General features: G+C 42.0%; 1 protein-coding gene across 2 annotated transcripts in view; it reads right to left on the reverse strand.

Moving 5' to 3' along the window:
- Positions 1 to 1114: 1114 nt before the first annotated feature.
- NXF1 (nuclear RNA export factor 1) overlaps positions 1115 to 16165 on the reverse strand; it is a 159282-nt gene continuing 144231 nt past the window's right edge. For both annotated transcript variants that reach the window (XM_068260673.1, XM_068260674.1), the window contains exons 19-21: positions 11575 to 11751; positions 1987 to 2047; positions 1115 to 1899 (exon numbers count right to left, since the gene is read on the reverse strand). In XM_068260673.1, coding sequence (XP_068116774.1) covers positions 1861 to 1899; positions 1987 to 2047; positions 11575 to 11751 — 277 coding nt within the window. In that variant the 3' untranslated portion in view covers positions 1115 to 1860. The remainder of the gene's footprint in view (positions 1900 to 1986; positions 2048 to 11574; positions 11752 to 16165) is intronic.

The raw sequence follows: 16165 nt of genomic DNA on the forward strand, positions 1-16165 counted from the left end.
ATGCACCAACAGCATACTTTTCATATCATTATTTGGTGAAAATATGCATTTTTTGGTGAAAATGTCCCTACCTGCTTCTCATCTAACTAAACATGATTGAAAGATCTCCATTTCCAGAAGGCATTTGCAATCATCTATAGTGCATAAGTTATAACTGCATTATCTACTGTCTGAAATTATTTTGATTGTCTTTTAGGGGAGCTCTAGCAGGGGGAGGGTATATGTACGGTGACTGCCTCCCCTGCCATCACCATCTTCCAGTTGAGCAGGAGTTCTGTATGCACATAATGCATGTACAATTTGTCTGGTGGCTGTCAAGGTACAGTCAACTCTTCTTCTATGTGTTCTGGAGCAAACAGGGACTGGTGAGAGGGCATAAATGATGCCGAAAACAACAAAAATACATCTCCTGATCATCCAGAAAGATAATGATGTCCAGCCACTTAAGCAATGTGTGAGAATATGCCAAAAAGCATACAGAGTAGGACAAGAGACACTTTTGCAGTGGAAAAGGGGGAATTTTAGCGGATTCCGTCTGTTGCTGACACAACATGTGGAAAATCAAAATATCGGGTATATACGAATTTCAACTGTACATTAAAGATTGGTTTGCTATTTTGTGAGGATTTACCATAGATTTCAGGAGAGATTTTAATTGATAGTTGTCTTTTCATGAATGAACACTAACACAATTATACCAACACCACTAGCAACAGAATAATAGTATAAGAGCAAATCAAAAACATTGGGGCCAATCACTAAAAACCTAAAGCAAAAGATTAACATTTACTTATAGCATACATCTCATGTTTTTGTAAGTTAGACCAGCCATCAAAAGTTTTCTCCTTGGAAGTGCAAAAGCGTAGGACAACAAACAACTGTGACTTAAGCACCTACTGGATGAAATCTTGCTGTTAAGAACGGATCCTAGTGCAACTGCGTGCGCGTGTGTGTGGTGTGGTGTGTGTGGTGTGGTGTGTGTGGTGTATGTGGTGTGTGTGGTGTGTGTGTGTGTTGTGTGTGTGTGTTGTGTGTGTGTGTGTGTGTGTTGTGTGTGTCTATACATACACTTTTTTAGCTACATCCCTCCCACCCCGAAATCCCCCCTCCCAACAACACACCCTCCCCAAAATTGTATATACAAATGAAGATACATTTATCCTTCAAAACCATTTTTCTTCCTTTTGTAGGATTGATTGCCAGCCAGGAAGCACATCTAATGGCAATATAAACTGACAATTTTTCTTACAATCCATAAAAATATGTCTATGTTCTAACAAAAATAATATACAAGGCTGAAACCAGTAAAATAAAAAGCAATTATTGAATAACTTCAATTTCGTGGCTTAAGCAGCAGTTTGGTGACGTAATGGTTTCCTTTTTCCTATGCTTTACTGTCTAACCTCCTAACAAAGTGTTTCTGTAATGACTTGGTCTCTTGTTCTACCTGTAATGTGCAGCAAGAAAAATAAACTAGAGTCTTCTGCAAAGGTGAAGATATTCTGACTGAAAGTTTGTTAGAGATGGATGCAAAAAATTCCAACTTAGTATGAAGACAACTTAGTATGAAGTGCAAATAAATAAAATGATGGAAACCATAAAGTTTTTTTAGAGGACAAAGGAAAAACAGAACACTTATCTATATATACACACACATACAAGTCTATCCCTCAGTGAGATGTATACCAGTAAAAAAAAAAACAAAAACAAAAAAAAAACATCTGGGCTTGTGAAAAGTTCATTACAATAGGAAGTAAACCGGTAGATTCTTGCATCCATGGATTTCAGTCTTTAGAAAAGCACTCCAATCATTGTTGGAAATGTTTCAAATTTGCACTTTGTGAGCATATAATAGAAATATCACTTGATAAAGGCGATGTCTGGAATTTTTCCCTCTGCCTGCAAAACATCAAAAAGAAAGCTGAAAAAAAATCTCACAGCTGGATTTAAATACAAACTTCGGTAGTTATCTTAAAAAACACCTACCTTTAGCCTCATGAATATCTGAACTGACTGCTCCCAGTCCCAGCCATTGTCCTGAAGGCACCTAAACAGAAAATGTACTATAGTTATGGTTGAAGATTTTTAACTAAATTACTGTCATGCAGGTTAATCTTTTTTTTTTCATATGAATTGAATGTTAAAGGGGTTCTGTGGGGGTTTCTGAAGATAAAAACTGCCACTTACCTTGGGCTTCTATGAGCCCCATGCAGCAGTAATGTCCCACGACGTCCTGCTCCCATCCGCCGTTCCCCGCAGCCGGCACCGGGCTATTATTCGGCTGACATACAGACGAATAATGCGCGTTGCCGTGCCTCCGCTCGCGTCATCTGAGGCTTACTGCGCAGGCACAGTACAACGGAGCCTTGTACTGCGCTTGCGCAGTAAGATTCCGATGACGCAGGCGGAAGCGAGCGGGTGCGCGGCCACTCTAGCGCAGCCGCAGTGTGATCCCATGCCGCTTAGACCGGGGCCGGAGAACGCCAGATGGGAGGAGGACGGCGTGGGACATTACCGCTGCACGGGGCTGATAGAAGCCCAAGGTAAGTGTCCGTTTTTCTCTTCCACAACCCCCCACAGAACTCCTTTAAAGCCTGGCTGATTTTTATGGTAACTTCCAAATGTTCATTCTCTCTTTCCAAGTTTTGTTGTAATTGGCCTCTACACTACTTAGCTATAAATTGCACTATTCACAAAACCATACTGTCCTCCTCATTTGGGTGGTAAAGAATCTTTGGGATCATCAATCCTGTAATTTTTCAACACCACCCTTAGCTGGTTCCGAGAAGGGCCAAAACACAGTAATCTTGGAGGTAGCAGCTATCTCTGGTGGGAATACAATCGCATTCAGAAAGAAGAAAAGCATTTAATCAAGAGTTGGACTTGGCTTGAAGGACACCAATTATGGGGGAAGTACAATAAAATAAATACATATTTATAAATAAAATACATTTATTTGCCCTACAGCTTATTTTTAACTTGAAAAGTGTGCCTGAATTCTACTTTACCTACGTCATGCCATAGTGCAGTTGAAATCTAAATGACCAGTTTCTGCTTCGGTAGGTGTCAGTTTACCTAGTGAGGACTTTGTAGTCAGTAGACATCAAAATAATTTTTCACTTTTTTCAGCCTATGCAACATTCTCAGTGCATTGCTTTTATAATTATTATTATGCATTTATGTAATACTAAAATTTTCCAGAGTGCTTTCAAAAGTCTATAGTCATGTCACTAACAGAGGCAGTTATGGCCAGCACACAGCTAGTACAGTTAAAGGAATTCTATGAAAGTTGTATTATTTTCTGGCACCAGCATTAATCAATATGGCAAAAACAGTATGAATGGTTGCAGCATATGTTTTTACTGTGCAGTGCTTTTTTTTTTTAATCTACCTTCCTGACGCTGTCCCCTTAAGAAACTGACGGCGACGGATCACAGGCGAGTTCATTATTTGAGGGGATTCCTCTTGTTTAGTGAGGCAGTGAAATCACCAGTGCGCATTATACAGCGCGTGTCCCTCCGAAAGTTGCTATGAGGAGCTCTCGCTCTTAATCCTTGTTGTGAAAGGAACGTCTGTGTGCCGCTGCTTCATTGGTTAAGCAACGGCAAACTAATGAGCTGGAGGTGGGTGCGTTATTGCTCGGAATGGAGCAGAATGAAGCAGCGGGCCAGCGGCACACAGAAGTTCCTTTCACAACAAGGATTAAGAGCGAGAGCTCCTCATAGCAATTTATTAGTTTGGAGGGACACGCGCTGTATAACACGCTCTGGTGATTTCACTGCCTCACTAAACAAGAGGAATCCCCTCAAATAATGAACTCGCCCGTGATCCGTCGCTGTCAGTTTCTTAAGGGGACGGCGTCAGGAAGGTAGATTAAAAAAAAAAAAAAAGCACTGCACAGTAAAAACATATACTGCAACCATTCATACTGTTTTTGCCATATTGATTAATGCTGGTGCCAGAAAATAGTACAACTTTCATAGAATTCCTTTAACTTAAGATTTTTTTTTTCATTTCTAAATTCAAAAGGAAGGAGGCTAAAAATATAGGACTAATTGTTGAGGCTGCATTTCCACTTGTGAGGTGCGAATCGCCACAGGTAAAAATTCGCATGCGGGTGCGAATTTCGCATGCGGGTCTATGCGAATTTTCATGTGAATTCGCATGGATGACGATGTATGCGAATTTAACCATGGTGTGCTTTTCCATTGTTTCTATGCGAATTCGCATGAAAATTCGCATACCCAAACCTCATGCAAATTTTCTATTAAATACATTGTATGCGATTTGCATAGCGATATGCGGTATGCGAATTCTGATGGCTCTTCCAATGCGAATTTTTTCTGCACAGAAAAACGCAAAGGAATCCTGACAAGTGGAAACAGTCCCATTCACTTGTATTGCTATGCGAATTTGCATGTGAAAACCGCATGCGAATTCGCGATAGTGGAAATGGGCCCTGAAGACCAAGCTAAAGTTGAAATTTTAAATACAGACTTTGCTTCTCTCTTCACAAAGGTGATGCCATTGTCTCATAATACAGCTTTGGGTTGTTCCCAGTCTACCTCATTCAGCATGAATTGTCCAGAGCTGTTAACGAACCGCCACAGCCGACAATCGGGCAGGTGTACAGCATCCTGTGAGCCCAACCCGCCGGGCATATCTACCCAACCCCAACGACATGGATCTCATTGTTCACGCTCCCCCACACGTGACGTCATCGTTTCTCCGCTGTCCCCCCCCCCCGCATAGCAACACATTGTGTTGCTTTGGGTGCTACAGGAGAAAAGCCCTTTACAAATGTATTGTCAGCTACACGCGTGTGTGCACAGCCCGGCCCAGCAATGTCGTCCAAGGGGATCAGCTCCTGATGCCCAATGGGCAACATCAGTTGGCAATGTGCACGCACCCTAAAACAGAAAGGTGAGAAGGCATGGTTAGACAAGTATTAACCTCCCTGGTGGTAAGAAGGCTCCTTCATAAAAAACTTGCTACAAACGGAATGGAGGAGTCAGTCTTGTGTAACAATTCTCCATGCTGAAAACTGGCCTGGAAAGAGTGAGGATAGTGTATGTGCACCACCTACTGGCAGTTGCACATATTACAGCATAAAGAAAATTCAAAGATTCTATACAAACACTTGTATTGAATCTAATATACTGTATATTGTACAGAAAATGACACATATTGCCACATTGGTCTGAACTCGGCCGTGAGGGACTAGAACAACCACCATGGCTGAGATTTGGGCAGCAGACCAGAGTGTGTACAGCGGCCCAATGACAATCGCTAAAGATCTGGCATGTTAGACCTTGGGCGATGGTTTAACCACTTCACCCCAAAGCGGTTTTTACCCTATCGGACAAGAGTGATTTTCACCTTTCAGTGCTCATCCCTTTCATTTGCCAATAGCTTAATCACTACTGATCACAATGAAATGATCTATATCTTGTTTTTCATCACCAATTGGGCTTGTTGTTTTCAGTAATTACTTTATTTTATATGCACTGTAAAGGGGAAAAACAAGAAAAAAAAATTACACTATTTCTCCAATTTCATCCCCTATAGTTTTAATATAAGCACTGCTACTGTGTATAAAACCCACACATTTTATCTGCCTATTTGTTCTGGTTATCACAAGATTTTAATTATATCCCTAGTACAAAGTATGGTGACAATATAGTATTTGGAAATAAAGGTGTATTTTTTTCTTTGGTGGTTTGTTTTTTTCCCCACAATTTTGACGCGCAGGGGAATGCACGCGCACAGTGGCAGCACTGTCTGACTTATAAAAACGTCCTGGAGCCATTAAGAGGCTCTAGCAGGCCGTTTTTATAAGTCAGCTTGTCATTAAGTGGTTAAAGGACCTTTGTCGCAAAAATCTTAAAATTTTAAATATATGTAAACAACTACAATTAAGAAGTATGTTTCTTCAAGAGTAGAATGAGCCATAAATTACTTTCCTCCTATGTTGTCGTTGCTTACAGTAGGTAGTAGAAATCTGACAGGTTTTGGACTAGCCCATCTCCTCATGGGGGGTTCACAGGGATTTCTTTATTTTCAAAATGCACTAAGGGAATGGCAATTGCTCCATCCAACTGCCCAAAAAAAAAGTGTACCGTGAGCAGGGAGGCTGGTCAGCATCTTTGTATAAATCTTTTTCAGGGAGTGTCTTTATAAAGAATAAAAGCCATGCTGAGAATCCCCTATGGAGAGATGGACTAGCCCAAAACCTGTCGGTAATGTCAGATTTCTACTACTTACTGTAAATGCCAGCAACATAGGAAAGAAGTAATGTATGGCTCATTTTACTCAGAAAAAAATGTACTTCATATTTGTATGCGTTTTAAATTTTAAGATTTTTGCAACAGCTCCTCTTACCAGTTCAGGACCACACGCTTACACACCCCTAGTGTCCAGGCTATTTTTTTTTTTACAATTTAGAGCTCTGCAGCTTTAACTGCTCGCTGCAGAGCCATACAACTAAGCAAGCAAGTGAATCCCTCCCCCCTTTCCTGCCCACCAGCAGAGCTTTCTGTTGGTGGGCTCTGATCACTGGTGCCAGGTTTGTTTATTTTCTTATTTATTTGTATTTTTTTTTTAAATAAAATAGTCTATTTTTCTATTTCTTCCCCCCCTCCCTCCACCACGTCAGCCAATTATGGCGATCCTCTCTCACAGGCATCAGCCTATGAGAGGGGACTGCGATCGGAGCCTCTCCAGAGGACAGCCGAGGGACACGGCTGTCTCCAGTACAGCGCTGCAGTAGATCGCAGCGCTGTACAATGTAAATAGACGGCGAAACAGATAGACGGTGTGTAATGTAAATAGACAGACGGTGATAGCTGCTGGTAGCAGGGCTGTGGAGTCGGAGTAATTTTGGGTACCTGGAGTCGGAGTTGTGATTTCATAAACTAAGGAGTCGGATAATTTTTACACAAAATTCATAGCCCTGGCAAGTATTTGACTTAGGAGTCTGAGGCATTTTGAGTACCTGGAGTCGGGGTTGTAAGTTTCGTAAACTGAGGAGTCAGAAGACTTATGTACCGACTCCACAGCCCTGGCTGGTAGACTGATGACGGAGCAACGACGTGCGCGATCCCCTGTAAAATCCTGCCTCAGGACGACACAGTCGGGAAGGGGTTAAGCATCCCCCAACAGCATTGTTCTTGGCACTTCCCCACCAGCTGGAAGCTGCTCTGTAGGACTCACTAATTGTCCCTCCACCCCCCGCATAGCAACAGATGCATCATCAGCCAAAGGCAACACTGCACCAACAAACGTCTACAAAGGCTGATGACACTTCTGTACAGCGACACATCTTTTACTATGAAGGGAGGAATGGAGAAACAACAAGCGCGTGTAATGGAGCGGCTTCTGTTGGTGGGAGCAACGAGAACAATGCCATTGTGCTGTGCATCGCTAAGAACCCAACATGCGGTGATGGACCCCGGAAAGACCACACCCTGCTGCTTCCAGACAGTGGAACAAATAGTGATCAAAATGCTGCGTTTGCATAAACGGCGGTAAGTGACGTGCAAGAATGCATGTGAACTGGCCCTTAGTTGTACCACACAAGGGAGGCCTAGGGAGAAAAAGCTCATCCGCTAAGTTTTTATATTGCCCTCTGATGTATTTATACATGTTAATTAGATCCTCTCTAAGGCGTGTTTTCTCTAAACTAAATAAATCCAGTTTATCTAATTTTTCTTACATAGTTACATAGTTATTTTGGTTGAAAAAAGACATACGTCCATCGAGTTCAACCAGTACAAAGTACAACTCCAGCCTGCTCCCTCACATATCCCTGTTGATCCAGAGGAAGGCGAAAAAACCCTTACAAGGCATGGTCCAATTAGCCCCTAAAGGGAAAAATACCTTCCCGACTCCAGATGGCAATCAGATAAAATCCCTGGATCAACATCATTAGGCATTACCTAGTAATTGTAGCCATGGAGGTCTTTCAACGCAAGGAAAGCATCTAAGCCCCCTTTAAATGCAGGTATAGAGTTTGCCATAACGACTTCCTGTGGCAATGCATTCCACATCTTAATCACTCTTACTGTAAAGAACCCTTTCCTAAATAAATGGCTAAAACGTTTTTCCTCCTTGCGCAGATCATGTCCTCTAGTCCTTTGAGAAGGCCTAGGGACAAAAAGCTCATCCGCCAAGCTATTATATTGCCCTCTGATGTATTTATACATGTTAATTAGATCCCCTCTAAGGCGTCTTTTCCCTAGACTAAATAAACCCAGTTTATCTAACCTTTCTTGATAAGTGAGACCTTCCATCCCACGTATCAATTTTGTTGCTCGTCTCTGCACCTGCTCTAAAACTGCAATATCTTTTTTGTAATGTGGAGCCCAGAACTGAATTCCATATTACAGATGTGGCCTTACTAGAGAGTTAAACCGGGGCAATATTATGCTAGCATCTCAAGTTTTTATTTCCCTTTTAATGCATCCCAAAATTTTGTTAGCTTTAGCTGCAGCTGCTTGGCATTGAGTACGATTATTTAACTTGTTGTCAATGAGTACTCCTAAGTCCTTCTCCAAGTTTGATGTCCCCAACTGTATCCCATTTATTTTGTATGGTGCTAGACCATTAGTACGTCCAAAATGCATGACTTTACATTTGTCAACATTGAATTTCATCTGCCATGTATGTGCCCATATAGCCATCCTATCCAGATCCTGTTGCAATATGACACTATCTTCCTGAGAGTTGATGATTCTGCACAATTTTGTATCATCTGCAAAAATAGCAACATTGCTCACTACTGCATCTACTAGGTCATTAATAAATACATTGAAGAGCACTGGACCCAGAACAGACCCCTGTGGGACCCCACTGCTAACAGTCTCCCATTTTGAGTACGATCCATTGACCACAACTCTTTGTTTTCTGTCCATTAGCCAGTTCCCTATCCATGAACACAGACTCTTCCCCGGTCCTTGCATCCTCAACTTCTGCACCAGACTTTTGTGGGGAACAGTGTCGAAGGCCTTTGCAAAGTCCAAGTATATCACATCTACAGCATTCCCAATATCCATATTAGCATTCACTACCTCATAAAAGCTGAGCGTGTTAGTCAAACAGGACCTGTCTTTAGTAAACCCATGTTGATGCTGAGAAATAAGATTATTTTCTACTATGAAGTCATGTATAGTATCTCTTAGTAACCCCTCAAATAGTTTGCATACAACTGATGTTAAGCTTACAGGTCTATAATTTCCTGGATCTGAAAACGTGGGCTGTATGCCAATCCACTGGGACTCTGCCAGTTGCAAGAGAGTCACAAAAGATAAGATAAAGGGGTTTATCTATAACTGAACTTAATTCCCTTAGGACCCGAGGATGCATGCCATCCGGGCAGGCAAAAATTTCACGAAAATTAATTGAACCACTTTTTGCACAGAAATCCAGCAGAAATTGAACGCCAGAGAGGTTAAGGGAGTTGAGTTCAGTTATAGATAGGCCACTTTATCTCATTTTCTATGATCCTCTTTCAAGTGGGTCAGTTCCCTTTGACTGCAGTAATGCTGATATTTTTCTTTCATTTAAGAAGGGAAAAAAGATCAGAACCGTAAAACTACAGACCTGTAAAAGCTTAACATCAGTTGTGTATAAATTGTTTGAATGTAATCTAGCGGTGGCCATACATTAGGCAACTTGGCGGCTGATCGACCATCCAATTTGATTATTATAATCAAATTGGATAAAAATCTGTGCCGCCAAGTGCATGCCCGACCGACAACGTGACCAATTTTGGGACAGAAATTTGATGCAAGATGTTGGGCCGACTTACTCCATCAAGTGCAAGGTGGAAACGGCGTGCAATTTCGCGACGATCGATGAAACCCCCGGCGCAGCCCCCCCCCCCCCAATGAAGAATGTCACCCCAGTGAACCGTGTAATGTATATATTATCTGTCCGCGGCCTGCCCCGTCACACATGCGCATCCCCTTACTAGGAATCCATGTGGAGCGAGCGTGTATGCAGATGAGATATCCTGAAGGCTATCTATATTTTACATGGGGCACCGGCAGACATTCTTCATTAGGGGGCACAGAGTTATGGTGGCAGGCAGGAGTCAAATAAAGCTGATTAACTAGGTTATACAAATCAATAACTGACTGTGAATTGTCCCACATTCACCCATGCATTCATCAACACACACATACTTTGGTGCCAGAGTCAGAAAGGCAGGGGCCCCCTTTAGGACGCTAACTGAAGCAGTCTAAGTGAGCAAAGCAGAATGCAGGCCACAATCAATAGATGTCAGCACAAGCAAGTTCTTCTCACAAAAGCTACATAGCTGTGCATACAGAGGGTTACTTCTCACCACACCGATCTGAAGAGGCCCAGATCAATGGGAACCGCTGAGAAATGTTAACTGAATCTGTGTCCTGGGTGTTATTTTCCTTACCTGCCTAAGACCATGCAGAGCAATCATTATGCCTAGTGTTACTCATGAGCTAGCTGAGCAGTTAAAAATCTCCTATAACATGGTAATTTATATACTGCCTATAGATTACTCACTGAAACGGAAAACAAAATAAATGTCATTATTGAAGCATCCAATGAAAAAACATGTATGTGTAAAGGTGACAACACACGATACAATAAAATGATCCGATGTTACTGAAATTTGATAAATATGATTGGATCTCCCTAAAAAACAAATCGAAAGCTTTTTTTTGTTTTTGTTTTAATTCGACTGAAAAAGCTGATTGGATTTCCAGTTTTTTATCGATCCGGAATGCTAGAAATTTTTTCTTAAGTTCCTTGCCAGTTATCCTGAACTCAGTTCGGGGTAACCTGCGCAGGAGGATTTCTCAGGCCCCGCTGGGCCGATTTGCATATTTTTTTTTGTTACAAGCAGCTAGCACTTTGCTAACTGCTTGTAACTTCCGATCGCCGCAGCTCCGCCGCGCCGAGTCGCTCCCCCCCGCCCCAGACCCCTGCGCTGCCTGGCCAATCAGTGCCAGGCAGCGTTGAGGGGCGGATCGGGATTCCCTATGACGTCCCGACGTCCATGACGTCGGTGACGTCATCCCGCCCCGTCGCCATGGCGACCGGGGAAGCCCTGCAGGAAATCCCGTTCTGAACAGGATTTCCTGCTTACTCTGATCGCCGAAGGTGATCGGAGTAGGTGGGGGGATGCCGCCGCTCAGCGGCTATCATGTAGCGAGCCCTAGGCTCGCTACATGATTTAAAAAAAAATAATTAAAAAAAAAAAAACCCTCCTGCGCTGCCTCCTTGCCGGAGGAATTGAACCGGCAAGGAGGTTAAGATTGTATGGTGTGTGTTAGATTGTCAATTTATTAATATACATACCCTAGCAATTTACTCAGAGTTTCCAATCGTTTTTATCATAATTGAGGTAAAAATTGAACATGTGTGTGTGGTACATTGGTCATATTTTCAGCCAGAAATATTGATTGCAGTTCTTAAATTTAACAGATATTTTAAAAAAATTGTATGGTGTGTGGCCACCTTTAGAATGAATCGTTTATTAACATACAAGATGAAGAAAAGACACCAACACAGACATTTCGCACAATATCTTACTTCTGCGACCAGTCGAGGTTCATGCCAGAATGTTGACTGAATGCTTGAACCATATCTTGGGGTACAGGGGCTGGCACAGGACTGCTTGAAGGAGTTGGAGCTGGCGTGGCAAAAGCTTTCCGAATCTCATCTGTATTGGCATTTCTAATGAACTGCTCATCATTTACCAAAAGGAGTCTGAAGGGTAAATTTAAGGTTACATGTTAGCATAATTTTCCTTTGCAGAAAACAAAAATACAAAGGGCAATCACATATACACAACTATGCGCTTTGAGTCCTATGGGAGAAAAGCGCTTTACAAATGTTATTGTATTGTATATACTAATGCTGGGAATACACAATGAGTTTTTTCAGGCAGATTTACTGGCTGATCGATTTCCATTCACTTCTATGAGAAAATCGATCATAAAAACGATCTAAATCAGATCAGACCCATCGGAAATTATCTATCGATCATCTATCTGCCCAAAAAACTCATGGTGTATTGCCATCATGAAGCAAAAAGATTTCAAGTAAATTTGACTGTCTTGTAATGCTGGAAATACACAATGAGTTTTTTTGGAAAATAGATAGATAATTTCCAACAGGTCCAATCTGATTTTTTATCTTTTCTCTGATCGATTTGTATAGAAGTGACAGAAAAATCGAGTCAGACCTGCCAGAAATTGTCTATCGAGCCATCTACCATAAATATTAGAGCAAAAGCTAAATTTATGGAACCAAAAAAGTGCCCCAAAAGCAGGGGTCTTGGCTTATACTCGAGTCACTACTGCCCCCCACCCGGGCAGCGCAGTGTGGCTTAATTACCAATCCGCAGCCACGGTTTGCACACAAAGGGCATGATTCACAAAGCTTTTCCCGTTTTCACCTTATCTATGTTACATTTTTAATCTTCCAAAGAGCAAAAATATAATATAATTAAGATAAAAAAAGTAATATTGAAATGAAGTTAATCAGTAACAACTTACTTTGAGAGATTATTTTGCTTGTAAATGTGCTAAAAAGGTTATTTTTATCAATCAGGTGATAAGCAATTTATGAAAAGTTTTGTGAATAGAGCCCAAAGTGATGGCTTTGTCCCTTATCCCCTCCGCACTCCTGCCAGAGCAGCGCGGTATGGCATATTTACGTTTGCCGATGCATGTGTCCACCACACACCACCCAAAGAGTGTCCTGTCTAGCATATGGAGAGCAGTGCCTGATTCTTATACTCTCCAATGTGCGCCACTGGAAATCCTTTCTCTGGTCAGTCGAAGTCTCATCCCTGAACCTCCCATATGTGCATGTCACTGTTAACCACACTACCATTCACCCTACCTCTCAAGCCCGCTGTCTGGGTGTCACCCTGGACTCCGCACTCTCCTTCACTCCTCACATCTAAAACCTCACAAAGTCCTGCAACTTCCACCTCCGCAACATCTGCCCTTTCCTGACCTCTGCCACCATTAAACTCCTCATCCATGCCCTCCTCATCCATAATTTCCTGCCTTGACTACTGCAATGCCCTTCTGTCTGAACTCCCTATGACCCGAATAGCCCCGCTGCAGTCCATCATGAATGCGGCAGCCAGAATTATCCACTCCTCCCATTGCTCCACCACGGCGGCTCCCCTCTGTGAATCCCTCCACTGGCTTCCTATCCAGTCCAGAATCAGATTCAAGATACTGTGTCTGACCTACAAATCTGTCCACAAAACCTGTCCAACCTACATTTCCGATCTTACTCAGAGGTACACACCTAGCCGCTCACTCTGCTCCTCTAATGAACTTCGCCTGACCGCCCCCCGCATCACCCAGTCCCATGCACGCCTCCAGGACTTCTCAAGAGCTGCTCCAACACTATGGAATTTCCTACCTCCATCATCTTCAAGAAGGTCCTTAACACTCACCTTTTCACTCTGGCCTACCACCCCTCACAAGTGCTCTAAACCCGCAGCAGAACTCTGGTCCCCTACCTTTCATGTCCTTACCTCTCCCTCTAGATTGTAAGCCTTTGGGCAGGGTCCTCCTCCTTTTGTGTCCTACCTGATCATGCACCTCCATTACTGTGCACCCATGCTATGCATTAGAGTGAACCTAACTTGCCTAATCTCCATGCTCCATCCAGTGACTGACTAAGCATTACCTGGCACTCATACTATGCTGTGTGATCTGGTTTTCTATTATTCCTGTATTGTCATATTGCTGTATGTCACCCCTAAATATTGTCTGTAACCTAAATTAATGTCCAGCGCTGTGTAATATGTTGGCGCTTTATAAATACAATAAATAAATAATAAAATATGACTCCTGCAGTGACGCCACTACAGGGCAAATGAGATTCCAACTGACCAGAGAGATGCCTCAGCCCTGCAATGCCGCCTGAGGTAGCAGGATCCCTGCCAAATGCATGCCTCGTACATGTGTAAGAGGCTTTACTACTTTCAATTATTGCACCAAGGCTATCGCTCTCATATTGCTGCAGTAAGCAATATAGTAATCCAACTTAGAGACACTGAAGCGGAAAAAAAAATGATATTATGATTTGTATGTGTAGCACAGCTAAGAAATAAAACATTAAGATCAGATACATCAGTGTAATTGTTTCCAGTACAGGAAGAGTTGAGAGACTCCAGTTGTTATCTCTATGCAACAAAGCCATTAAGCTCTCCGACTAAGTTAGTCATGGAGAGGGCTGTTATCTGACTTTTATTATCTCAACTGTTCCTGGACTATTTACTTTTTCTCTGCTAGAGGAGAGGTCATTACTTCACAGACTGCTCTCAAAGACTCATTTTGAATGCTGAGTGTTGTGTAATCTGCACATATTATAGAATGATGCAATGTTAGAAAAAACACTATATACCTGAAAATAAAAGTATGAGAATATTTTCTTTGCTGCTAATCTTATAGTAATTATTCATAGTACACAACCAATTCACTATATCATATTTTTTTGCGCTTCAGTGTCTCTTTAAGTGCTTCATTTATCAACTAGCTGCTACACTTTCATATGGCGCGGTTTTATAAATACTGTATTATAAATCCTAAAAAATGCCTGCAGGGCTGTGCAGTCACTACATAAATCCTCCAACTCTGACATTTTTTAATGCATCAATGTATCTTCCAAGCTGGTTGAAAGTGCACAACATACAAGTCATTTCTGTGCTGAAATTCAATTTTAAATTGAGTAAACAGTGTCAGCTGTTGGGGAAAACTAATGGCTAGAAAGCTAAATCCTATTAACCAACCAAGCCAGTCACTAGCACCAACAACAAATAAAACATTTGTAAAGTGCTTTTCTCCTATAGGACTCAAAGTGTAACATTAATACAGATACTTTTAACCTCCCTGGCAGTGCATTTGTGTCTGGATTTATGGGTTTAAGGCAGTACATTTTTTTCAAGAATTTTAGGCCTCCAATTCTTAGGCTATGTTTCCACTTGTGCGTTTTGTGTCAGTTTTTTTGCTCAGAAAATTCGCATAGATTTTAAAACTAATGTAAGTCAATGCAGCCGTTTCCACTCCATGCGAATTTTCGTTAGCGTTCGTACGCATGAAAAAATCTGAGGTCCTGCATCATATTTTCGGACGTTGCGTACGATTCGCGTACAATGCTTTGTATAGGCAATGCGAATTTTCGCGTTATTTGAGAGAAAATTCGCATTAGATCCATGGTTACCGGAAATTGTCAGCAGTCACGACTAAGCTGTTACTAGGCAGATTATGTATATTTAACTAATGCAAATTTTCGCGTACGGAAATTCGCATAAAAACGCATACAAATTTACATGCAATTTTTCACCAATCAGAAAAATCTTATACGATTTATTGCAGGCGAAAATGTCACACTACAGTGGAAACGTAGCCTTAAAGCGGTATAAAACCCTGACATAATATTCAATAAAAACATGTTTTCCTACTTCTTATATGCCATACGGTTATCATATTTGCTTTTGTGCATAAGTATTATTATTCATTTAGAAATTACAAGTTTCCAAAGTACACTGTTTTGCTTTGAGAGCTGACTTTGCATTTTAATCATAAATGTTTTTTTTCATGCTGAAATGCAGAAATACTTTCTGACTCTCGGTCTTTGTTCAGGAGACCCGGCAGTGTCACTGGGCGGGTTATCACCACCGCGCCCCCCCCCCCCCCCCCAATAAAATTGACAGGCCAGGCTGCGTACTGGAATCTCGTGAAGAGATACTTAATTGAAGAAAAATTAGGCTAGTTACTTACCTGGGGCTTCTTCTAGCCCCCTAAAGTCCTCCTGCTGCCCTCATCGCCATTCCACGCTGCTCTGTTCCATAGCCTCGTACCAACACGATCGTGCTGCTGTGGCCAGGAGCACTTTGCCGATGCACAGTAGCAATTTTTAGTTACCCCGAAGTGCAGAACGCTACCGGTCACGGGAACGTGATGGAGGAGGTGAATGACACGTCGTGTCTACGCATGCAGCGCTCAAAGGGGAATAACAGAGGAACAAAGTAGCAGCGTAGAATGACTGCAAGGGATTAGAACTGTAGCTGGCCATTTTCTTTTAACAGATAAAGTGTCTTTAAAGTTCTAACTACCCTTCTGCTGATTTGACAATGAAAGTAGCAGTTTTT

This window comes from Hyperolius riggenbachi, chromosome 11 (assembly GCF_040937935.1).
Source record: "Hyperolius riggenbachi isolate aHypRig1 chromosome 11, aHypRig1.pri, whole genome shotgun sequence".
Classification (NCBI taxonomy): domain Eukaryota; kingdom Metazoa; phylum Chordata; class Amphibia; order Anura; family Hyperoliidae; genus Hyperolius; species Hyperolius riggenbachi.